Source organism: Rhinolophus sinicus, chromosome 2, assembly GCF_057876585.1.
Source record: "Rhinolophus sinicus isolate RSI-liver-muscle chromosome 2, RSI-T2T, whole genome shotgun sequence".
In the NCBI taxonomy this organism is placed as follows: Eukaryota; Metazoa; Chordata; class Mammalia; order Chiroptera; family Rhinolophidae; genus Rhinolophus; species Rhinolophus sinicus.
Window position 1 is genome coordinate 161,601,733 of NC_142502.1, and position 27,257 is coordinate 161,628,989.

A 27,257-nucleotide genomic window follows, 5' to 3' on the forward strand; every position below is an offset into this window, starting at 1 on the left:
AAACGGGTCTTGAAGAAAAAAGTGATTCAACAGCTAGGTCTCTTCAGAAAATGAAACAAGTGTCTTTCCTCAACAAGGCTGAAGGTCTCTGTCAACATAATGCCAAGGGTTCACTGTATGCCCTGCCCATTCCTCCTGTTCAGGGCAGAGAAGCAATGACCTTGCAGCAGCGTTCATTTAGAAAGAAATGGGACCAACAGCCCTAGAGAGGGAACATTACCAGATAGTATTGTTTTTTGTTTGTTTCTAGAAATTCCAAGGATACAGGTACCTGTAATACAAGGAAAGAGCAACAGGAGCTGCAATTCAGGACTGGGACCCAGAATGACCATAACCATGGGGTGTGAATAGAAAAACATTCTGGCAAGCGGTGATTCCAACATCAGTCATGAAAGTCCTTGTGCCATAAAGAACAGATGATAGATGACAGAGATACATATAGATATATACAGATATATATGTCTATGTATCAAATGAACCAGAATGTTTTACTTTCTGCAGTAGGACTATAAATCTAGAGAGGCCAAGGAGGTGACGACATGGGGTGGGAAACAAAATGAGTTCCTGATTCAATTTAAGCCTGAATCCAAAGGCCCCAGGTTATGGGCAAGGAAAATCTGGAAAGAAATCCAATCTCCACGCTTTGACACAATCTTCCCTTCATCTTCTGCTGTCTGGACAGTGGGCAGATTGTGGCAAGGATGGTTAATGTTCTTTAGCAAGGAAGTCATTTCTGCAAGACTATTGTGTAGTTAAATTCTCAAAAGCCATACCTACAACACATTGATAGCCTATAAATGCAAACTAAACTCCTCGTCCTCAATTTTTTATCCATTTTGACATCACTATGACCATCAAAAGTCATGTTGGAAAAAAACACAACCATGGGAAATTATTATTAAAAGGTCTATTTCACATCCTTGCTCTAGGGCCTCGTTATAAATAATTTACTGTCACTGAAGGAATTTAGAGTTCCATATGACATGAAAAGCCTGGAGAGAATTTCATTCATAAATAAATGCCAACATTTAAACAATGAAGATAGTTTCAAACTTCAGGACTATTGAAATGAACGATATATACTGCTTGGATGATTTATTAATTATGCTTGTGTTTATAGTCCAAATGGGAACATAATTCAATTCCACCTGAAGAGTCATTATATGGCCAAGCCCAAGAGAAGTACCTTGGATGAGAGATGGTAGTTTTCAGTTTTTCCGTTTCAAACAAATTATTATTCCTGTATCTAGGACATCACCCAGGCAATTCCTTTTCTGACTTGGAGAACTCTTGAGCAATTAAAAAAAATTATAAAGTGACAGAAGCAGGGGACAAATGCCAAATTCAAAATGATCCACCGACTGCTGAAGAACCCCCCGAGAGCACTGCTGTCTCAGACAGAAGGAAGAATAATCTCCTGCGTGCAGGAAAACAGAAATGAGCAGTGAGAGTGCATCACAGCAAGAACATTATTACCCAGCAGAGGCAACCTGCTAAATAAAGAATTCTTCTCCAAACAAGCCTTCTTAGAGGAAACACGAGCAAAAAGGTCCCTCCTGAAGAGATCAACAAGTGTCACCTGGCAAACGTCTTCACCGTGACACATGGCTGCCTTCCCTCTCATCCCACTTACCACACATTTCGTTCAATCAGGGAGTAGAACCCATTTGTTCTACACTCTTGGACTTGGCAGACAAAGCCTGAAGCCCAGAGCGGGCGAGGGCAGAAGGGGCCCTGGACCATCAGAACATCCCTGGAATCCCTGGGCTTACATACCGTCCAGGCCATTGTGATGACTGTAGTTTCTTTTCCCCAAAATGCTCAGAGACGTGTGATTCGGGGTGGTTAGCATCCGCTTGGTAGTTGGGGTTTGCAGGCTTGGTGTAGATCGAATTACATTAGGTTTCTTCGAAGGATGGATCTCTAACGGTGAAAAAAAGGTTTCTCAACTCAGAACATGGTATTAAAAATCTGTGTGAACTTCACTGGCTAATAGGCACATATCTTATTTCTTAATGAGCTGAGAGTCAGTTCCTTATGAGCCGGCCTGTTTTCCCAAGGACTTGCATAATTAATCAGCTTCAAGTGCTGTTACCATGGCTGCTTTATCACAAGTGAGCTGGTTCTTCCCTGCTAGCTGGAGCTCTGAGCTTCATGTTGTGAATACAAGGGACCAAAAAAAATACTACAGGTCATTTAACATATTTACTAAGGGAACAGTAAGGCATCTGACTTTCAAGGTACTAGAAATCCAGAAGTTATCTGGAGAGGTATCCTCAGAGAAGACTACCTCTGTGTTCTATCAAACCAGAACTTAGCATGCAGCATGTCTGGTGTGGAAGAGCTTTCTGGAAAACAGGATTCCTCCTCTGGCTCTGCAATCAGGGTCGGTCCCTCCCAGCCCAGAACATTTTGATGCAGATGAAATCTGACACCAAACTCCAAATACTAGTCAAGCAGTAGTAGGTGAAAAGCTTCCACTGAGGATATACCACAAAACTGTAATGTGCTAAAAAAAAACCACAAAAAAAAACTTGAAACTAATTAAAAAACAAAACAAACCTGTAATGTGCATGTGGTATACGCATGTTTATGTGAAGTATGTTGTCAGTCACATATCCCAGAACAACCTGTACTTCCTGGATAGAGTAGATGGGCAGAAATTGCACTACTCGGAATTGGATTTAAGGACCTCAATCTATTACTAATATTGGGCAATCTCTTCCCCAAGGCAAAACCTGCTCACTGATTCTTAAAGTCAACACCCAGTGTGCCAACTATGCACAAGCCACCCTGTCTTCTCAGGTGAGGGCAAGGATATCAGTCTTATTTACTGAAATTTAGGAAGAGCTGTTGGGATTTAGAATTGCTACATCTTGTTCTGGCACAAATCTTACACTTGCCAAAATTTAGAAAAATGGGTCAAGTATTGATTGAATACAGTGGTTTTTTTTTTTCAACATGGCATTGAAGGTCCACCAACTTTGTTTTTCATTATAACCTCTACACTCTATGCTCCCTTCAGCCCAGGCAATCTGCATTCCCTGACCTCTTCAGGTACCTTGACTCATTACAACCTTTGTTTATCTGGATCTCTTGGCCTCCTAAGGGGGAAAATATTCTTTTCATATTTTTCTATCTATTCAAAACCTACATATCTTTCAAAGCTGAGATCAAATATTATTACTTTCTTCATGGAGGCTGCCATGACACTCATCAGAAATAACTACTCCTTCCTCCAATTGCCCGCTGCATATTACTGTAATTCTGTTATAAGATCCGCTCCTTTAAGTGTCCCAACCTGTGTGCTTTCCCCACTAGCCTAAGGTTTTTTGAGGACAAGGCCTTATTCATCTCGGTGTTACGTAAATCACTGAGTACAGTGTCTTGGACATAGTAAATACTCAAAAATATGTTACGTAGGAATGTAGTTCAGCTAATAACAGCACAGCTTTGGGCTTATCTAGTCGAGGCAGAGACCAATTTGTCCACAGAAGGAATACACAATTACCTGTGGAAAGCCTGACTAATATGCAATCTTATATTCTACTTTTTATGCGCAGATACTTTCCCCTGCAGGTGGGAAAGGGCTTCTAGGATTAGGGCCTGCAAGGGAAGGCAGAGAGCAAACTTCAAGGACTTAACAACCACCATGACCTGGGTCACGCTTATGATAATCATGGGATGTTTTCAGGGGCTTTCAAAGCAACTCTTCAGCCCCTGAGGAATAAAATAAGAAATAAGCTGGCAGAGTAAAATCTAAGAGGGAGCTATGAGCTTCTGACTCCTAGAAGGCTCTGATGAGGATCAGACAATAGACCAAGCTCAAGGCTACACTTTGATTTTTAAAAGACTGGATATCTAAAGTTTGAACACTTCCTAACTATAAATTCTGACAAAGCAATAAGGTTCAATGCAACTCTGAGTACATATTTCACTTTCACTGAGAAAATGAAAAAGCAAGAATATTAGAAGCACAAAACATGCCATTATAGCTTCTAGGTATATTAGGAACCATTTTAGAAACCATTATTTTATAAATCATTTATCTTATAACTGCAAAAAAAAAAAAAGAAGTTATTGCAGTAATTTTTTACACTATTCTTAACTGTGATATTTCAACATATAAATAGAACCATCACCTTTGACAACTTTCAGAAAGCAATACAAATATTCCCCTCTCAAAGTAACCTTAATTGGCACATCAAAACTGTATTTTTTAAAGGTAGGTTGAAAATCAATTTTATCTTTTTTCTAAAAAACCAAATAAATAATCCTCTATTTAAGGGTTAGAAATAGTGGAAGGATCTAAATCAAAATATTAAGACTATTCATCCTCTAATAATTTAGTGATTCTTATTTTCTTATTTTTGCTTCATCTGTATTTTTATCCATAAATGTACATTCCATTTTTTTGGAAAAAGTAAGCATATTAATAACTGAGTTATGTGTTTTGGTAATAAAAGTTTCTAAAACAAAATAAATTGACTATACTTAGGAAGGCATCCAATTTCAGGCATTTGAAAGGCTTGACTTTAGTTGAGGTATGTCAATTTAGAATAGCCAAATATTTATAAGATACAGGAATGGTTCTTTGAGTTTTTTGTCTATTAGAAAATACCCACCTAAATACCCAATGATACATGCCAAAGGTTTCCTAGTGCTTTTGCTTTTCAGTGGACTTCCAGATAGTTCAGCATGTCTGTCTGCATCTGAGGAGAGAAACATGGAGACAACCAATGAGGCCGATTTCTCTACCTATACTACACACATCGCAGAAACAAAAGGTGCAAGTGGAAAACAGTGCAAAATATTCATCATCAGATTCCTGCGTAATTTCCTTTTGGGTTTGAGAAAACCATTTCCAGTTCCAGTTCCAAATTAATGAATGAGAGACTTACCTGGAAACACTCCCTCTGAAACCCCGTGAGTGTAGCTACCACACATCTTACACACTTTCTGTGTGTGGCCATCTGAAAAGGAGTGGAAATATGCTTCCTTTCTAGCCATGGCGTTTCTATATTAGAAAAATTTCCATGAAGTACAAGGTGGAATCAATCCTAATGTAAGGTTAATCTGGCATGGAAGACAAAAAAGAGCTGACAAAGGCAGCCCACTTGGCCACCGCTGACCTAGATGGTGTGGTGCTCCACTGAGAAATCCGCATCTAGCTCGGTGAAACTCAATTCTGTTAGATGAGAGCCTCCCAAGGGTAAAAATGGGCCATTTGGCTTTATTACTGGTTTTCTATCCTTCTTATCCTACTATGTCAATGGTGCTGAGATTTAAAAGGTCACCTGTATGCAGAGTATTTCATCCAATAGTCAGAATTAGTTAAGATACTGTGAGGATGGATGTTAGTTCATAAAAGTTCACATCACACTTCTCATACCCTACCATAAAACATTTCAGACAGAAGAATAAAGTATACGACACTAACACTCGCTGCATTTTAATTAGCTGTCATTAGAAGAGATGTGGAACATGGCTGCCTCTCATATCAGAATCGCTACAAAAACAGAGTTTGAAAGGACAAAAAACGTATTGAAGTTTCTTAAATTGGCAGATATTGTTATGAAGCGTAACAGTAGCTTTAGCAGGTATGATTCTGCTAAGTTTATGCCTTTTTCCCACCTTCAAATATTGTACAAAAATGTCCTACAGGTTTTCCGATTCTACTAGAGAATTTGTCCTTTCACAGTCGAAGACCACATTTCTAGGCATACATACAGGAAATTTCCTTTGACATCAACAGGAGTTCTTTGCACTATAAGTGTTAAAATGTACAATTCGATCTGGAACCTCAAATAATTTAAAATTAACTTTTTCATAAGCTCTAGCCCCCTCACCAAGGAAACTCTTTTCTAATAACTATTACACAGAAAAAGGTGGGAAAATAGCATTTTAAAAAATATTGAAAAAGACAAAGCACATACAAAAGAGATCGTCAAATCATAGGAATCTGAATAGGTATTCCAAACACTGGCTAATTATTATGCAACCACTGTCAACTATAATGATTCCATTTCTTTTCCTCCTATTCAGTTGATTACCTTTGGGGAATAAAATTACTAAGCTATGAAGATTTGCACCTGTTAATAGTGAAAGTACAGGTGGAAATATGATAAGCATATTTTGGAAGAGTAATCTAAATACTAAAATGAAGCCCAAATCCTTCAAGATTTAAACACCTGTCGAATCACTGAGTTAATACTGAATAATTCCTTCCTCATATTATTAATTTACCTAAAATTCAAGTTCTATTTGGGATGTGGAAAAGAGAAAATTTTCTCTTTTCTATTAATAAAACAAAGCTTGAATGAATCATCTTGGTTATTTCCTCCATGTTTTGAACAGAGGCAATCACTGTATTACTAGTAATGAGATTAACTTTGTTCTTTATTCCAGTCTACAAAGCCCACAGGGAAAGTGCCCATGTGGCTCAAGTGCTGGCCTCCCATGTAACTATCACCTTGACAGGAATCATCAAAGGGGGCACCAACACATTACCCCAAAATATTTCACTTGAAACTGTCCTAATCTGCTTTTCTCATTCAATTAGTTGGATTCATTACGTGTTGTGCCAAGTGACAATTTACAGAGCACCTGAGTGGGAGACCAAAGCTCTTTAGAAGGATCCATATTTTACTAATCTTCATTGCATTTTTAAAAAAGTAGTTGGTGGTGAGGATTTAGTCTCAACTATGAAGAAATTGGGACAAAAGGTGCTAAGACTACCTAGTTACTGTTTAACATAATTGCAGCCATTCAGCGATATACACTGAACACAAGTGGGAAAAATACATTCTGCCCAGAGGGAATGATCGAAAACAGGATAATCAGGTCCACACTTGAGTTGGTTAAAAAGAATTTAGTCTGCACTCAAGACCAGGCCAGTGGTGCCACTTGTTAGTCCTTGCTCCCAAATTACTCACCTATTTAAACAAATTCATTACCATGCATTAAAAGTGCACAGATAAAGAAAGCAACCTGAGAAATGCCCAAAGAACTTAGAAGGAATCAAAAATCTGCCCAAAGAGAGGAAGAACATCTGCATCTCACTCAAGTTACTTGACTGGATACAAGGCACGTGTCTTGGGCTTCCAAGAGGACGATCTACATCTCCTTGAGGTAAACCCGGAAAAACACTATTACTTTTATTGCAACTCATGGCCATTTTTCTAAAATGTTTTGGAAATATTAAGGGAGAAAATAAAATATAAAAACTGTAAAAAGTAAACACTGAATTAAAATTCACAAAAACATCTCACAAGGGATTTTAAGATTTCTGTTAAAATAAAACCATCCACAGAATTTTCTTTTAGAAATTGTAGAGGCATTTCTAAACAAGACACAAAACCCAGGGCTATGAAAAAAAAGATAAGTTCAACCTTTTTTTTTTTTTTTAATTGGCTTGGCAAATACATTATAAACAAAGTCAAAGAAAAAATGAGTATTTGTATCACATACCACAGAGCAAGAGCTTTCTTAAAATATAAAGTTACAAGTCAGTAAGAAGTTTATCTAATAGAAAATAGGCTGGGGCAAAAATAGTTGACAGAGGAGTAAATACACATGGTTTTCATGTATATGCAGATTCCTGTCTCATTCAAAATGAGAACTGCAAGCTAATACAACTTACATGTCGTCTGTCAACTAGTCAAGAGTTTCAGATTGGCAACATTGCTGGCAAGGTCTTCTTCTCTAGACATTGTAGAAGTGTAAATTGTAGTTTTCTGAGGGCAACTGGGTAACAACTATGAAAATTCAAAATGTATGTTCCATGACCCAGATGTTTTACTGTTACGGATCTATCTTGTAAGATACATTCACATTTCACACATTAGTATGAAATGATATCCATAAGGATATCTGTTGCAGCGTAACTTATAACAGAAAATGATTGAAAATAACCTAAAAATTCTTAGGTTAATTTTTAAATAACCTATTTAAAAATTTTTTAATCTAATTTTTAAAAACGTAATCCAGAATACCACTGGATACTTTATGTGGTTACCCCTGAAGAGGGTAGGACTGGGAATGGCAATGAGACCTGTAATCACTTTTGTATCTTAAGAAAAATTTAAAGAATCCATTCAAAAACAAATTTGTATTAAAAATAAACGCTCTACCCAAAATACCAAAATTAAAAAAACCCAAACTGTTCTCTCCTAATGGTAGAGCTTAAAACATCACAAAAGATCATATAAAATTGTTTCGTTGAGACATCTCTAGAAAACACTCATTAAATATATAACATGTCTTGTGAAAATGGGACCTTGGGATATTTCCGAACTAAATTAGCATATTTGAACAAGAAAAAAGGACTCCAGGTGCCACTTGGAGAACTTCCATACTGGAGAATGCTGCTGTCATTCAAGCCTGGTGTGTCACCAACTCAGAAACCACTTATTGACTAATGCAAGCTACAAAGGTGGCGGGTATATCATTTGGACCCACTTCTGTAAGATCTAGTGTCACCTATAGAATGCTAGTAACACCTACTTCCTGAATGAATCTTAAAACAGTAACCTTGCTCATCAGGTGTTGAGTGATTTTCTAGATCTTTGGCTGAAGTCATCTGGTAACTCAGAGGTAATATGTCTGATGGTTAATAACCAAGGAGAAACACCATTATTACACCGAGGCTTAATATTTACTGAATGATGTCAAGACGGGAAAGAGACAAGCTGTCTGAAACTTGAGGCTGTGTTACAACCATGCTATCGGTCTGCAAATCTGGTCAAGGACACGGTGCTTGTCTTTATGTAATGTTTGGTTTTTGGTCTACCAATGCATTTTTAATAAGCACTATCTATGTGGGTAGAACTGGCTCAGGAAATCTAATGTTAGTAATTTCTGGCATGGACTTATATATTCACATATAAAGGTATATTATTAAAATGGGTATTTGGAAAATGGGTTTTAAAAATCATTTTCCCTATATGTATATGTACATATTTTTAAAACATGCTGGTCATACTATATATTCATTTCAGTTTTTGGACTATTTAAAACTAGGAAATGTATTCCCATGGTTCAAAATTGAAAGTCTAAAAGGATGTATAGTGGGAAGTCTCCTTCCCAACCCCCTTTCCCTCTCAGCCTCCCAATTTTTCTTCTCACAGATGTTATTTCATCTTGTGTTTTCTTTGGGACACTTTACACAAGAGTGCCCATTTTACTGTATTGTAGCCCTTAATACGGGTTTCTTAGTGAAAGGATAGAATGCTGCTCTAACCCCCCCCCAAAATTTCCTCTAAACAAGGATTAAGTTAAGAACTCAGTTACGAGTATGCTCTCCCCCATCTAATTAAGTTTATCTCCTTAGCTTCTCACCTCTCAGCTCTCATGCAATCTGTCACCATTAACTCGGGCTATAATACTGGTTGTGATGGTTCTGCTAACGGGGTTAACTTTTATAGTCCTTATAAGAGGAAGAGGCTGACATTCACAGGGAGAAAGACTTTCCGTTCCCAAGACTGATGAATTACTCTAAAATGCATTAATTGGATCGACTTATATCAAGAATTAAACTTTCACCTGATCTGAAAGAACATTCATACTGCATCAGAGTGATTCTTAACTTGTTGGGTGAGGGACAGGTTCACCACTGCCTTTGAGAAACCAAGAAATGCTTACAAAAAAACAACAACCCCAAACACACACAAACCTTATACACTCCCACTGGACCAAAGACAGGATTGCTTAAGGACATCAATAGTTATTAACACCTAATCTTGCTAACAAGCCAAGATCAAAGGATCTGTTGAAGAGGTTATAATAAGGTACATATGAGAAGGAAAAAGATGATAAAAGAATAAATGAGATGCTAGGAAGAGTTTGTTAGTTGCTTCTCTAAAAAAAAAAAAGAAAAAGAAAAAAATAACTGAGTAGATAAAATGGCTGCTGAAACTTTGTAATTTTAAATCTCAAAGTGAAATTATTCTGAGAATCTAATTCTCTATGTAACTCGACCAATGAAGCTAAATACAAAATAGGTTTTGTGACTCTCATCACAACAAATGACTATTCTACTATTATTATCAGCATCAGCATGTTTGTAGAAATAAAATATAGGTAATTTAATGTTTTTTGTTTGTTTGTTTTTTAGTAGCATGGCCTTTCAATTGAGGGGAAAATTAAAATGAGGCAACAGAAAAATATACCTCATTGAAGAATACTCAAGACAAAGACAATTTGCAAATTCACTGAGAAATGAACAGAGGAGCCATGACAAACACAAGCTTCCTCAGCAGCCAATTTAGTTGGTAATGGTTTCTTTTCCATTCAGAGGAACCAACATGATACCGGATCCCGGCCAATTTTAGTGGAAGAATGTCATTCATTTTCTTTCTCAAATGTTTTATTATTCTTTTTATTTAAGAAATTACATATAAAGGTATGTGTTTTAAATCAGCTAAGCAGTTTAGATGAATATAAATATTTCCAGTTCTTTAAAATGGATTTAATAAGTGATAATAGCACAAATCCATGAATTCAGACATGCTAGCACGAAACGTCAATGGAAGCCTAAATTCTCTAAGTAAGTCTGATGTAGCTAGATTTCCCCTCCATGGAACTCAGCGATTACTACCAATTTCCACTCCCTTTACAAAGCACTTTTAGTCTTCTTACGAAGCTTTTACCTGTAAGTTTTAAAGCCTTTCCTAAATTATCTTTAGGAACAAAATGTTTTTCAATCATTACTCCTTTTATGACACCCTCTTTAAATGGAACATCTCATAATCAGAATTTTCTTATCTCACAGATAAAGCATCTGAGTATCTTTAAGATTTCCTATCTGTTAAGCCAGACAGCAAATTTCCCCATCCTTTAGAGGAAAAAAGTTGCATGGCTCTCACATGCTAGCCAGGAATGTGATTGAAAATAGCAAGACTAGAATTAGAGCTAACACATAAATTATGGACACATTTAGGGGTACCTAGTAATAACAGAACAATCCACAATTCATTGGTACGTATGACTTTTGTTCTAACAAAAAACTGAAACATAAGCAAGACTGAATGCATTGAAAATGAAGAGTAATAAAGTCATGTAAATGTTATGTGGTAATATATATGATATATGATTATGAAATGGAAACCAAATTGGACAAACAGGAAGAATGCTCAACCATAATAAATTTGACACTAGCTTGTAAAAACTAAATGTGTATTTTTGGAACATTCATTCAAAAGACTTTAAGATTCATTTATAATTTGCTAAATATTCTAATAAATCTAACAGTTGTTATGAAACAATGAACTTCCATAATACCATATAATTGTAAAAGGTTCATGAGAAAACAAGAGGTCTACAAAGACATAAAATTTTTAATCAGTGTAAATTGGCAAATTTTATTCAAACCTAATGAATCCACGTAAGGCTGGACAGTGTGTCTCAGTTATGGAATTTCCCTGTAACACCACCACTCTTGGGGATTTACTGTGGCACTACCTTACAGGTAAAAGTGCCTCAATAAGGGCTTTTCAGGCAATTCCACCACAAAACCCACTGGATGGATAGGACCACTTCGAACCCGTCTTTTGCTGAGCACTACTCTGTCATCAAGACTGCAGAGGTTTCAATGTTGTTTTCTTTCTTTGAGGTTGGAATGATACAAATGGAAGCAGACAAAAACAATGTTAAAAAAAATAAACCAAATAAAAGGCTGTACACAAGAACTTATGTTTATTGCAAACGAAAACAAAAAACAAAACAAAAAAGAGAGGGAAAGAGAGGAAATGGTCAGAAGCACAACACATAAGGTTAAGAATTTAAAAGCATCTTACATTCTGCCCTAATGGCAGCATAATTAATAGGAACAAACGGCCGTCTCGCTGCCTGCCGCAGCCGGAGGGTATTTTTGCAGACCTGACGAGCAAATTTTGTGAAATACGTAGTGTGAAGGAAGAAAGCTTGGCGGGTCTTCACCGCAGACTTGGGGCTCCCAGTGTTACGGACCGGCATCCCCTGCATGGCCTGGCGAGACACGTGGCTTCTGACGCGCGGGTCCTGCGGAATCAGACACCAACAAACACGTGAAGCCCAGCACGGGTCACGGGGCATTGCCACCTGCATCATGCTCAAGGAAAAGTGCCAGTTTTAAATCTTCCACTGAAGCATCTGTAATTTACCATCCTACCCCCAAAGAAGAGACATAAAAAGTGTGTGCTTTTGGGAAGGGGGTGGGGAACAGGGGAGAAAACTGGGTTGGGGGTCCCGGTGTGATCCTATATTTGTTTTTAAATTGACCTTAACAATCCAAAACCATATTCCCAAGAGTAAAAACTGCCAAGGGGTTAATCCGATTACTATTATTTTTTTAACCTTGAAGGGCTGCTGAGATCCTGGTAGCACTCAAAGAGTGGTCTCCCTCTGGTAGACCCTCCAGGTGCTTGATATCCGCAATCTATGAGGATTTTACTAAAATCATGTTTCAACTGTTGGTCACCTCAAGATTAAGTCCATACCTCCTCCCTCTGATGATAGCCCAGGCCTGGAAAAAAGTTCAATTTGTATTTCTACTTTATGTAATAAGACACGTTTTCAATAGTATCTAAATAGACTGCAAAATAGCAATTAAAGCAAACATTTAATTTGTAAGCTCTCTTCTTATGCTAATGCCTCCCACACCCATTGTTCTTCTTTTGTCTCAGTAATCTCACAAGACAAATATTTTGAATACCTGAAAAGATTTGATTTGTCTCTGCCCCTCTTCATACCCGCCCTGAATACTGGGGTTCTGTTTAGCTATAAAAACAGCTTTGTTTGCTTTTAAATTATCCAACACTGTACTTCTGTTTTCAAGGACTGATCCAGCCATTGTAATGCATGCCATTTCTCCACACTAAAAGGACTACTGCTTGTGTACCTCTGCAGTGGGGCTGGGAGATAACTTCTCTTCTTCTGACTGGGTGGGCATTTTCAGGCCACCATATTTTTTCCAATAGAGCCAACAGGTTGCACATAATCGACACTGCATATTAGGTGGGCCCCAAGAATACCACTGATGAGACTGTGTAGCTAATGATGGAGGAAAAATAAGAAAAAACAAAGAAGGCTATTAATATATAATTTATAAGACCAATACACATATATTCAAATACTTAAAAAAAATTCCAAAGCCACTTTCAGTTTACAATGTTATCTTTCTTTCCCTAGCTTACAAGCAAACATGCAAGTCTAATATGTACATATAATTTCAAGATTCAGAATTCATTAAAACCATGTATTTCTATAGATAGCAAGTGCCTGCGGTATCTATTAAAAGAGGCTATTAGGTGAAGTAGCCTATAGAATATATTATGCTGCTGAGGGAGTTTTTGTTTGTTAATTAAAAAATGTTTTCTATTGTGTACATTTCTGGAAATAAGTTATTATTAGTGCTTAAAGTTTAAATTCAGATTTCCAAAACTATGGTTCGTTCAGAAACTACCCAGAGTTTAAGGTGCTCAGAGGGTGTCCCCCCCCCCCCCCCGCCAGAGGCAGGATTGTGACAGAAACAGGTCTCTCTTTTCCATTCCTGTATTTCAATTAATAGACAAAAATAATTATTTTAAATCTCTTCCTTTAAAAAACAGAATTCCTTTCAAGACTTGTAAGTCCATATCAAGTGAGTATATGCAGCTGAGATCACAGCAAGCTTAAGACCTAATAATAACTTGGTTGATGTATCAAAACACTGCAAAACTGTGTTAGTTTTGTTCTTCAGTTTAAATTACTGCCATATAACATTTAAAGTATCCCCATCTGAAGTTTGAAAACTCTGACATTGAAACATTAAGTTAATAAGGTGCATAAAAATGATTGTAATTCTATGTTTGCCTTGGCATATTCTTCCCCTGATCTGTTACATCAGATCAAAATGTTCAGACAGCACAGCAAGGTGTCAACTAACACTTCCAACTAACACAAACCAAACCAATGTCAAAAAAAGAAAATACAGGGATCATTACAATCACATTGCCTTTTAGTTTATTGAGAATACTGTGGCCCTTATGTATTATTTTTGGAGAACTCCTTCCAAGCAACAGCCTAAAAACCTATCCTCTTGTAACTTGAAAAACAAGTAAGTTTATTTTAAAAAACACGCACAAACAAATTATAAAAATTCTATATATTAGACATGGATTGGATTCTGAAAATATAATTTCACTCATATTTAAATATAAATTTTTACCCAAACTAATAATGAAATGTAATTTAATATTTTTCAACAAATGTCTTTCTCCATAGTTAACTTACGTTCAATTAAAAAGTGACAAACAGAAAACACCAAATTTTCCCTATAATGATAAACCTTATACTATATTAAGATACATTTTATAATAGATTATTTTAAAATACGGATCTAAAATAAATATTATAAAATTAAAATTGCTTACTTGTCATACGCACATAAAAATGACAAAATAATTATTTAAAGGATATATGAAAATACATGAGTGCGAAAGGGGTTTGTATATAAAAAATAAGATAGATTAAGCCACTATCATTTATCTGCAGGATTCTTTTAATCTTCATTTAAATATAAATGGACTTCAAAATCTAAGAATTCCCAATTCAAAGACATTTATGATGGAATACAAAAATTTTGACCAAAAGAAGCTAATTTTCCATAAACTGTTTCCCCCTGTGCTCCCATGGTGCAGAAATAGTTACACATGTACCATTTCTATGAAGTCAACAATTTGTCTGGCTCATACCTTCCTTAGTTTCAGGAGAGATAATTATATGATTTGGTTTTAAAAGCCTTTTCTAATGCTGAAACCTGGCATGGAGTATGGAGCAGAGTCCCTCATCCCCATGTCCTTAAGGCAGCAGGCTCCCCCAAAGAGCTGCTGACACAAACTGGGCACCAAGTAGACTTTTAATAAACATTAGGTTTCTCCCCTCTCATACCCAGGCCACTTTGGTTGGAAGCAAACACAGAAGATAATGTTACCAATACCCCATTAAGAGTATATTGTTATTTGAGATTTCAAATTAACATAAAAAGTGTATCAACTATGGGACAGTGCATCTCACCAACCCACTATATATGTAATACTGCCAGCCTCTGGTTGGTTTTTGACGTGGACAAAGATACTGGGACCCTGAAGCCAAAAGCAAATACCACAGAGCATCATGTCCCAAACCAGTGCTCGGAGGGAACCTGGTCTGAAGACTATAAATAGCAGTTTATCCACATACAGGTCTTTCCTACAGACTTATTTGGAGCCTTTAATTTGTCAAAGTATCCTGAGAAACTCCAAAAGAGGATTTGGTATATTTCATGGGTCCATGGTTTGCACAAAGCTAGTAACAACTCTAAATGCAGCATAGCTAACACGGCTGTGGAACACTCGACATACACAGGACCCCACAGAAGCAAATCGAAGGAGAAACCCATTACCTAAATTTAATGTGCAGGTGGAAGGTAAGGATGGGCATCTGTTCACTCCGAGGCTCCATACTTGCCCCTGCAAAGTACTGGCCTCACATACCTCGAGAAAGCTGTTCAACACCTCCCAACCACCGTGCCAGAGGTTCCCTGCACTTCACTGAAAACAGGCCCCCAAAGAGAAAATAAAGCCCTGCTGGAGAAAACTTACCATAGCAGCTCTCGCAGGCTCGACCTAACAGGGGATTCTGTGGCTGGAACGTGGTCCCCACGGCTCCATTCACAGCACCAGGTTTGCCATTGCTGGTGGATATTTGGTTGGGATTTGGTTTGCTGCTTTCAATGAAATGTAAAGTGAGGTCATAAAATAGAGTTGTACGACAAAGCTTTATATCTCATTACTGATTTATCTTAACCACATATAAATAAACATCTGAATGTTTAGAGAAATAAATTGGTAAAAGTGAACCCAAACCATTCATCTTTACAATACAAGGCTATGTAAGAACTAATCTCTAATACCCGACACTCACAAAATAAAGATAGCCATCTATCTTCTCCATCTAAATACAATTTCCTTAGGATACCCTCCGATGCGTTTAAAAGAGACAAGTTATTAAGCTTTATAAGATATCACCAATTCTCCTAAGAAAAATAAAACACTCTTTTGGATCAAATAAATTAAGCCAAAGGCAGTGCATCATGTTCAGAGAAAACCACTGTCCCTGTACCTGCTGACTCTACGCGATGGTTCTTGAGGGAACGGTACAAAAGCCACATGTTCAACACAGACATCGGATGTCAACAGGGCATATCTCTAGAGCAGGGGTGTCCAAACTTTTTTCAACAAGGGCCATATGAGGTAAAATACACAAACAGCCGGGCCACTCACTCAAGGTGAAGTACGTATTGCCTCACCTGGTTTATTTAAGTAAACTAAATATATTTTTGGAATTTGCTGTGGGTCAGTTAAAAATGGATTGCGGGCCGCAGTTGGCCCGTGGGCCGCAGTTTGGACACCCCTGCTCTAGAGGTTAAGTTAACGTTTTCAGGAGATTTTGGCTCCTCATCATAATTTCTACTATGTTTGAAGTTTTATGAGGAAGATTACATAGCATTTCAAATTAGAAAAACCAATAAATGTATTTTCAGGTTTTCTTTTCAAGAAAAATTTTTTAGGAGAAGAAAGGTAACATCAGCAGTGTACATTCAAATTTCCCAGAGGCCATAATTGCTCAGAAACATGCAGCCCAGATTACCCTGGTTCTTATTGGGCAAACCTGGCTAACTTTTCCCCATCTAGGGTAGGCTAACTCCCCTGTTTCTAAGCCACGCCCAAGAATACTGCTCAGGTACGTATAGTATATCCTCAATAAACTCATATTCATTCAACATAAACAACAGTGCCTGATCTCAAGGAGCTTTCATGTCTCTTTGTTAGACAGAAAATAAGCAAATGCTGAATGACTAAATGCAGACTGCATCATCCCGTGGTTACTGAGGTAATGAGCAGTCACTACTGTCAAGACACTTGGAGTTTCAACACGGAGTCGGCTCAGGAGTTTCCTCGTGGCTATTTCTCATTCCTACAGTTCCATTTACCAGCGAAAACTTAGTATGTAAGCTTGGCCTGATGGCAAATTAAGATTTCTTTCTGGCATTGTTACTGTTAACTCTGAGGTGGCTCCCCAACACCACCCACAGAAGAGATCATTGAACCTCCCTGTACACAGAGGTCCCAATTCTAGAAACTGGGCTATTGTTTCCACTTCTGACCTGCGCCAACAATGCATTTTGAAGACAAACTGGTTTTTAAAACACATTTTAAGCCAGACAGAATATATTTCTCTTCTTATAGTTTTCATGTGAAAATGTACGAAATGAAAAGTGGTGGTTTAGAATGACTAACATTTCCAAGGGATATAATAATCTTTCTGATTTTTAAAAAATCATATTATATATAGATAGAAATGCTGGCCCGTTGGAAATTAAATGACTGATATAATGTCAGAAGGCTTCCCAGAAAATATGAAAATTTCTGACATTTAACCCAGGGCTAAATATATGTGTTGAAAAAGAGCTAATACAAATTTACAGTTGAGCTGTCTAAAAAAGAGTAACAGTAAACACAACTTCAGTTGTTCAACTGAATCTACAATGTTATTTGATTGAATAAACCACTGACCTTAATATTATAATAATTACAAAAGGAAACAAGTATGTGAAGACTAAATATAGACTTAAAATATGAATCACTTAAAATATGTTTTGCAAAACCAAATACCTACAGATTAATTCTCAGGGGACAAATGACTGATGTCAATGTGACCATTTAAATAAACTTTTACTGAAAGACAAACATATAAAGAAGTTTTTACGGCTGCATTATATGAAATGCCCTTCTTTTTATCTAATGTCCGAACCTTTCCTCCCTGCTCATCTGTGCTCCAGATTTCACCCATCCTGCCCTCTTGAGAACTTTGTATATATACTTGATCCTCTTTCCTGGACCCTCCTCATTACCTTGTAAAGATATTTCTCCTATTTAACTTTCCCATTTCTCTATCTCAACCTACCCCTCAAAATCAAGAATGCTTTCAACTGCCCTTTCCAGTTAGTTGTCTGGAGAGTGGCAAATCTTCAGCGTCTGCAGCTCCCAGGCTCACGTGCGGTCCTCACTAATACATTCAAGATCACCAATGTCCTCCAATGTCATTCAGTTCCCTGGCTACTGTTCACCAGCATCTGACACTGCTCATTTCTTTCCCTCCTTGAAACACATTCTCCTGTTTTGATAATAATGCCCTCACCTCACTCTCCTTTTTCAGCTATCATACTCAGCTATCATACCTGATATATAAATACTGCATTTCCTCAAGCTTGGTCCAGGGCACTTTTTTGTTCTTGCTCCTCCTAAGAAATCCCATCCATGGTTTCAAACATGCTGCTGAAGCTCAAATTCGTATCTCTAGCCCAGAACTTTCCCCGGAGTTTAAGACCCACATAGCCACCAGTATATTTGATACCTCTTTGTGAACAAGAACAAACCCAAAATGACCTAAGCTGGTTCTCTCCATAGTTTCTTAGCTTGGTGAAGGGCACAGTAACCCACCTAGCAGTGCTAGCCAGAAATCTGGGACTCAACCCTGTCATCTGCCCTCCACTCCTCCACACAAGTCAGTCACCTCCAAGCAATGCACCACTTCCAGGGACATGACTTTAGGTCACCTCCTATCACCTTTCCTCTCCAAGAACTTCATAATTGGTCTCCTTACATCCAGTGTCACTCCCCTTCCCCAAACCATTCTCCAAAAGATAGCCAGTCATCTTAAAGTGATCACAAATGTGATCGTAACACTTCCTTGTTTAAAATCTATTTCCATTCTTCATCAGATGGATCAACTCCTGGCCCTTACCTATCATACCAGCCACATCAAAGCTCTTCTCTATCTTATAGTACTTGTCACACCGGGTGACAAGCTCTTTGGCATCTGTAATTAGAACGTAGCCTGTCTTCTTAACTTTTCTATAATACTTCTTGTACTGAACAGAGTACTCTTCATATAGGAGGCTGCCAGGCTCAAAAGAATGTACAGCATGAAATAACTCTTAATCTAATATTTGTTTTTAAATATTCTATTTCAGAGTTAACTGGAAAATTCTTCAAAGGACTCAGATTCTTATTCAACTCAATAGTGTTGCTTCATATATTCTATTTATATATATGATTTATGTAACTTTTTTCTTTTTTTTTTTTTTTAAGTGTGATTAGAAACTCTGTCTTGGGCTCCAAAAAAGCATTCATTTAGATCAGGAGTTGCACAGTAAACATTTTAAGCTTTGTGGATATTGTAATTGTGTCGCAACCACTGAACTCTGCAATTTTAGCACAAAAGCAGATGCAGACAACACATAAAGGAATGAACACAGCTGTATTCCGACAATATTTTATTTATAAAAAGATGTAGCAGGTCAGATTTGGTCCGCAGACTACAGTGTGCTGGTCTTTAACTTAGATTAAGACTCCAAAGTCAACGCAACACAGAAGAGAAACAATTATGTGGGTTACTAGGTGACACCTGGCTAAATGCACTTTCCATTCAATGCGGTAGCACTGCCAAGGACTAGAACGCTGCTATGCTGCTTTTGAAAATCTAACACACGTGAATCGCAACAGTACCCGTATTTTCTTTGGGGAGCTGTACTTTTATAAATTAGTCAAATAAAATATATAATTTTAAAAAATGTTAGAAATCACTCTGCAAAAGGGACATTACAGCTCTGAGCAAAAATTATGAGCCCTGTAAATTACATATTATCTGCCTTGAGATAAAAGATTAATAAATATTAAGGCCTCCTTCCTATACATAAAAATGTCTTAACATATCAAAATTTAGTAAACAAAAGGCTAACTATAAAACAACTGTGCTGAGCTCATAGAGTGAGAAAAATCTTGGAATAGCACATAGAAAACTTCGTAGTAAATTTCATTTTAATCTCCAAAGAACCTAGGATAGCACTATAAACATGGTGCTCAATAAACTAAGTTTTCCTGAACAAATGCAAAAAACTCTAAAGACTTCAAAAAAAGAGAGATTAGAATTCATTTAAAACGTAGATGAAAAGAAAATTGCCATTCAGCTTGATATAACAATGATTTCTAAATCCAAAGGACAATGACAGAATGCTAGACCGGAACAATCAAAATCTATTCATTATTTATCCAACATTTACAAAGTATGATTCTAATTATTTTTCCTAACTTTTCCTTCCCCCATGCAAACAATGTAAAATCATCAACCAAATAAACAACGTATCTCAAATGGGCAATGTGCATTACCCAAACTAATCCATTCTATAACTCAGAAGTTTCATAAGTTGTTAGCTTTCGGAAACGCATTTGCTTCAAATAATAGAGTATCATAGGTTAGTTCCCTGATGCTTTCCCTGCAGCTGTGATAGAAGTGCAGTACATGAAATTCTTCCTCTCCTTTTGTTAGTCTACTTGGAGTTTCTCTCTCTAAAAGCCATTTTTCTCTCTAAATATATCACTGTAGTGGTGTAATGGGAAGCAAGTCTCATGCTTTGTAGTGGAAGAAAGTTCAAATTTTGCTGAAACTGACATTTAGTTTTGACAGAATTAATAACAAGTATTTTAAAAGATTTTCATTACTTACTAAGTTGGGATATACACTTGTTTCAGTTTACTCTCAGCTTCTGCTGCTTTTAGACGTTTCTAATTCAAAAGATAGATAAAATATTTTACATACAGTGCCTAATAATCATTACTTCATTGCTTTAAAAAATTCACAAGAAAATGAAATATTAAAGTATAATTTAAAACCTGCCATTTTAAGATGTGCATATTCTTAAACTGCAGTAATTTCTAAGAAAAGTCACTAGATACTGAGGTACAGCACTATAAGTATTAATAACATTTTAGACTTAGATTTAAAAACAACCCCGTTTCCCACATGAGTGAATTAACAGGATTTGTAAGTAACCATTTTCACGTTTCAAACTTACTTTCTACCTTATTTCTTTTTTGCTTTTCTGAGAAAAAACAAACCAACATATAATCCTTGTGTTTTTAGGACACCAAAGCAGTGTTTCAGAAAAATACTCAGAGATGATTAGTTTTCAAAGTCCAGGCAGAAAAAAGAGAGAGTAACTATTCTAAGTACAATTAAATAAGTGTTCACCCTCAAATGCTGGGAGATAGATATGGAGTAAACTTTAAAGCTTGGCTGAACTCACAACAGATTTTAGGAACCAAATGCAGAGAAAGGAAACGGGAAAAGACTATGTCATCAAATCCAGATATTAACACAATAATGAATGCAAATAGGGAAGAAAAATAACGTGTGGTAGGTATCAAACAATAAGACAAAGTAAAATACTAAGCAATCTTCCATTTTCCCAATGAGGAGAAAACAAAAACTAAATTTAGGGAGACAACTTAAAACTTTTAGGGATGGAGTTAAAATTTCTGAAAAGAATTTTATCCGCTTTTCAACCATTCTTCATGACATCATCTCCACCATCTGTAGGGACGCTTTTTGCTTTGAATAACACGGGTTTTCAGAGCACATGGTCTTCACATCTACTTCAGTTATTTCAAGTAAGCATTTTTTGAATTATAAACAATGTTGCCACTGGAAATTTTTCAACAAGCTATGGGTGGCTATTCACTACTCACGATCTCAACTCACTATGGTTAACTTTTAAAGTGATCTTTAAAATGTATTTTTACACATCCAACACTTGCCACAGTGTAATCACATACTTGGGAAAAATAACGTCTCGGTTAAATATGTTTGCCCCTTTCTTTACCAGTTCTGATATGTGACTAGAAGACAATAAAAACAAGCGCTGACTGAGTTCACTTCAGGGAAATGTGCTTCTCCCCAAAAGTAATATTACTCAATGTAAGTAACTTAAGAGAATTACCTCAATTTGAAACATTTGGGAAGGACTCAAAAATAAATGATTGCCTGCTTTTGGAAATAATTTTGGAGAAAAATGTATGTATAGTAAGTACCAAAGCATCAAACTAGATAAGACCAACTACTCCAGTTAAGGTCAAAGATTTAGGGGACATATCCACATAAATGTCATATAACGTTTCCAAAGACATTTTAAAGTATCTCAAATTGTATGGTTGATGGGGCTGGTCTAAATTTTCAATACTTCATAAAAATAACTGGTTTAAAAGGTTTGTGCCAACATTGCATCTTAGGTTGTTCAGGTCGTTCCCATCAACTATACTCACAGAGATGAAGCAGCAGGCATCTGCAAGGAAAAAAACTGCCTCTCTAGTGGTATCTTGCCTACCGGCTTTTCAAAATGGTTTCATTAAAAATTCTGAAGTATAAAAAAATTAAGACTAAAATCTTAAAATAGTATCTTAAGGATATGAAATCACGTTAACTTAAAATTGTCTAGAAAAGATGAAGCAAACAAAACAAACTGTACTGGAAGCAATATAAAAAAAGTTACCTGTTGCACGTATCTGTCAGTAGTTTTCCACATGTAATAATATTCAATGATGCTAGTCAATGACTTCCAAGGGAGCTGAAAAAATATTTAACATGATAATGGAAACAAGCTACTGTAGAAATTGTTTTCCTTTAAAACTACTACTGTAAAAGCAGGCAACTATCCACATGGAAGTTCATTCTAGGAGAAATGTTTGAGAAAACGGAAATTAATTCTTAGCAAAGGGTACCCCAAACAAGTTATATTCAGTTAGAGATTCTAATACAACACATTCCATTTCTCATTTCCCATTTTGTTAAAAATTATAAACCTTAAGACTGATACTATTTCATGACTTACTCAGGAGAGCTGTTCTTGGGCTATAGGTGGGGTTGAAGTATAATTTTTAGAAATGATATTTAAACAGATTTCGACAGAGTTACTTTAAATTCCAAAACTGTCAGCTACAACTGGGTGTCATTCGGTCTCTGGCATAATATTTCTCGTCCTTTTAAAAACTGCTCTATGTTGACCTATTTTTGTTGTAAATAAAATAAAAACCTGCATCTCTGAAAAGAATATAGACGAGTGTGGTTCGTATTAGAAAAATAGAAAACTTGCCTTTGTTATTTTCCATTATTCCAAAATGGGCAAATGAGCTCCCACTCATGAGACCCACAACCAAATATATTCAATACGTCCCTCTGTAAAGGGCGATCTGTTAGTCATCTAACACGTTGCGTACGGATCACGAGAATCTTCAAGAGGGATTTAAACCCCGCCCTAAGCAACGTGTTAAGATGCAAATCAGAGTGCATCAAACCTGCAAACAAAATGCCTGATTTTTAGCTGTTGTCGCAGATTTTACAGAGAGGTGGCTAAATTCTCAGTCTCTGACTCCCATCAAGTTGTCACTAATGCACCATCAGGGTTTGAGGGTTAAAACTAGGGTTTCCAGGTGGGAATTCCCGTCCATTCCCAGGAATTTTTTTCACTTTCCCGTTCCCAAATCCCGAGATATAAGCTGTTTTCTGTTCTCCACGATGAATCATTTCCACAAAATGACGACCAATACTACCAACCACCTGGGTTCAATGAGCCGATTTTCCCAATTTCTCAACCACCTTTTCTCAGGATTCGGGAATGGAAAAGCGAAAAAGATTCCCAAGAACGGGTGGGAATTCCCACCCAGAAACCCTAGCAATAAATAGGAAAAATGTCTAAGAGATACACTGTGAGTAGTCGATTTTCCCAATTTCCTGACCAACTTTTCTCAGGATTTGGGAATGGAAAAGCGACAAAAATTCCCAAGAACAGGTGGGAATTCCCGTCTGGAAACCCTAGTTAAAACGGCACTTCCCAGACCACGCTGCAGCTTGTGACCCACATTCGAAATATCCATGCCATTTCTATCACCTCCACATTTAACTCACCTATGTGGCCTAAAGAGCAAACAGATGGAATTCAGGCAAAGGGATTTATTTTAAGTTTAACTGAGGGGCAACTCCAACAGTAGTTACAAATGTGGTCTCCGTACAGGAACAGATCAGCACAGTCATTGGCATTTGCAACTTAAGCAAACAGGTGTCTCCAACCCAACAAGCAATCTAATGGAGTTGAAAGGCTCTGAGGGACGGTTTAAGCAGCTTATGGCAAGACCTCACAGGGTACCTCATAAGACAGTCACTGGTATAGCCCCCCACGGTTTTAAGCAAGCAAAAACCTCTTCATCTCCTAACTATTCTTCTTTTGAGAAATAACCCCCTAGCATGCAATTACCTGGAAGCCTGACAAAAGGAAACTAAGGGACCATGTAACCTGAGCTTCATCATGATCCAGACTGTATCTGAGCCATAAGGGACTAACCAGGTGTGCTCAGCAGCACCGCTCCCTTATCAGGGAGAAGAGGAGTTCGTGAACGCACGAGTAACATGCCCCGGCGCATCTATTCCTGATGCAGCATCATTTCTCCCTCAACCCTTACTTTTGGCTTCAAGGGAGTTCCTATGACAGATCGATTTAGATGGGAAAAAAACCTGAATGTGGCAGATGGCTTTGCATGATATACTGGCACCAACCAGGATTACCGTATTTTGCCGTGTATAATGCACACTTTTTGCCCAAATTTGTGACAGGAAAATAAGGATGCGCATGATACATGGGTAGTACTAAGTCTGTGTCTATATAAATGTTTTTAATTCTTTTATTTATGCTTATGAGTTAAAAGTGTAACTCTAGAGATCTGTAACGATATCCATATGCAAAATACCCTGGAATCCTATAATCAGTTTTGTTGAACTTATGACAAACTTGCAACAACAAAGAGTGCTTGGCCTTCTATGATGTGTAAATATCGTAAATTTGTTACCGGTACATAAAATTTCTTATACCTTGTATCTGTTCTTGTGTAATTATTTGTTACATAAAATTTCTTGTACTGTAATACGCTAAAAAAATAAATGCTAAAATTCCTTTATAATACAAAAAACAAGTACCTAACTGTAAACAAATAAAATTTTGAATTAAAAATTAAAACAAGGCCGGCCCGGTGGCTCAGGCAGTTGGAGCTCCATGCTCCTAACTCCGAAGGCTGCTGATTTGATTCCCACATGGGCCAGTGGGCTCTCAACCACAAGGTTGCCAGTTCAACTCCTCAAGTCCCGCAAGGAATGGTGGGCAGCGCCCCCTGCAACTAAAATTGAACATGGCACCTTGAGCTGAGCTGCCGCTGAGCTCCCAGATGGCTCAGTTGGTTGGAGTGCATCCTCCCAACCACAAGGTTGCCGGTTCGACTCCCACAAGGGATAGTGGGCTGCGCCTCCTGCAATTAGAAAATGGCAACTGGACCTGGAGCTGAGCTGCGCCCTGCACAACTAAGACTGAAAGGACAACAACTTGACTTGGAAAAAAGGCCTGTAAGTACACACTGTTCACCAATAAAGTGCTGTTCCCCTTCCCCAATAAAATCTAAAAAGGAAAAAAAAAAATTAAAACAAAAGATTTTTTCCCCCTGCAAGTTTAGGCCCAAAATGTGGGTGTGCATTATACACGGGAGTACATTATACACAGCAAAATACAGTAGTATACTGCTATAGTATTTCACAGCCCCAAGCAGGAGCGGCTCTGAAGATAGTGAAGAAGGGAGGTGCTTTGAAGGGTGGAACATTAAACATCTGGTTGAAGGCAAAATGGCCAGAGGTACTAATCCATACCTATTTATGAACTGTGGTTATTTACTTGTCACAACGATTAGGGACTTGAACAAGTTAGAGGACTGGTAACTATGAGGCTTAGGAATGAGGTTTGTGGGGCCGAGAAGCAGGATGGGACTGCGTGTGAGGATATTTCTGTCTCCATTCTCACGCACATGTGTCCTCTACACAGAAGATACTCATTAATATATCATGTGGATAAGGTTATCTACTCTATGGAGATCAATCGGCCTGTTTTCCTAGCCACACCAATGACTGCTTAAAGGACACATAAACAAAGTGGACAAAGAGGCAAGGAGGCAGAGATTACCCACGGGGGCCACTACATGGATGTCCTCTCACCAAATCTGATCTGATCACTCCAGGTGTCCAATCTGCAAGGAACAGACACACTGCGCCTCCAACATGGCACCATTCCTAGTAACATGTCAGTTACATGAGACTCTTGGCATCCTGGAATAGCAGCTATCTGTTCTCACTGAACAGACAACTATTCTAAATATGACTTGCCTTTTCTGCCTGTGATGCATTGGCTAACAATACGACCCCACAGACTTATGAAAGACTTATTCCTACAAAACACTGCTTCTGACCCAGGGCTCAAAACCCTCAGGAATGAAGGTTTGGGTCACCCAACTGGATTAAGAACTATGGTCATCAAAGGTACTGCAGGGAGGAGATATAGGGGAATTCAATTTTGGATGCCAACAAAGGCCTCAGGATGAGTTTTAGGAAAGAAAAAAGGAAGAGTAAAGAAGCCATCTATATTTCTTTCCTGCTTGGTATAGCTATGCCCCCCAATTCCCGTTTTATTTTTTACAAGGTCTGTTGGTGGTAGTTTTACCTTCATAATTCAATGCTGAAGCTATAAAGATGGAGTTGTGACTAAAACCAAAGGATGAATAAGCATCAACCAGAGATTAATGTTGTGACATTAAATTTGGACCTCCCCATGTGAAGAAATGGCACCACATTTTCTATTGACTCAGGAATAATTACTACTGTTTAAAAGTTGACGTATAGAAAGGAAACATATGCAGAAAGCAAGGATGGGTGCTGAGTAGCCAGAGAAGCGAGTAGTGGCAGACACTGCAAACCCATTTCCAACCCACTCCTAGCTTGCCTTCCCTGAAGCTCTAAACTTTTCCTTACATACCCTTGGACAAGGGTGCAGACATTGGGTCAGGTGAGCCAAGCAGACACCTGAGTGACATTTAGATGCAGAAGTGAGCAACACCAGATGAAGCTACATGCAGGGAGACTGGATAGTTTGGCAAGAACAACGGTTGAGATATATTCTTCTGGGTCATCTGTGTTGACCTTTCCTGCCATCGATGCTTGACCTCACGGATGCCGAGCAGCGGAGGGCATGGGTGTTCCCACTGTTCCTGCAAGTGCAGTATTCTAGTCTGGTTCTCTCGTCTTCCCGCAGATTCTATAAAAAAACTAATGTCCTATATTCCTTCTGCTTATATTAGATATAGAGAATTCTGTAGTTAGCAACTAAGAACTCTAATATAACCTATATGTGTATTCTTTATCCTAAACTAGGTATGGTTGAGTTCCTCTCACCCATAATCAAAAGCACTCTAGCTAATACAAAAATTGGTAAGAAGTGTTCGAAGAACAGACCCTCGAGATGTGGCATTTATTGACAGTCAAGGTGGAGCAGAAATTAA

The 27,257-nt window shown here is 37.6% G+C and overlaps 1 protein-coding gene across 6 annotated transcripts in view; it reads right to left on the minus strand.

Annotated features, from left to right (window-relative positions):
• MTA3 (metastasis associated 1 family member 3) overlaps nt 1-27,257 on the minus strand; it is a 178,379-nt gene that overhangs the window by 14,698 nt on the left and 136,424 nt on the right. For 4 of the 6 annotated variants that reach the window (XR_012496310.2, XM_088796193.1, XM_074331928.2 and 1 more), the window contains exons 10-16: nt 22,388-22,462; nt 20,566-20,624; nt 15,600-15,724; nt 12,878-13,029; nt 11,796-12,018; nt 4,626-4,712; nt 1,777-1,923 (exon numbers count right to left, since the gene is read on the minus strand). Coding sequence is in view for 5 of the 6 variants with exons in the window: in XM_088796193.1 (XP_088652319.1) it covers nt 1,777-1,923; nt 4,626-4,712; nt 11,796-12,018; nt 12,878-13,029; nt 15,600-15,724; nt 20,566-20,624; nt 22,388-22,462 (868 nt within the window). In the remaining variant the exon portion in view is untranslated. Of the gene's footprint in view, nt 1-1,776; nt 1,924-4,625; nt 4,713-11,677; nt 12,019-12,877; nt 13,030-15,599; nt 15,725-20,565; nt 20,625-22,387; nt 22,463-27,257 lie in introns of those variants that run through there. The other 2 variants (XM_074331929.2, XM_088796194.1) reach the window with 2 other exon arrangements.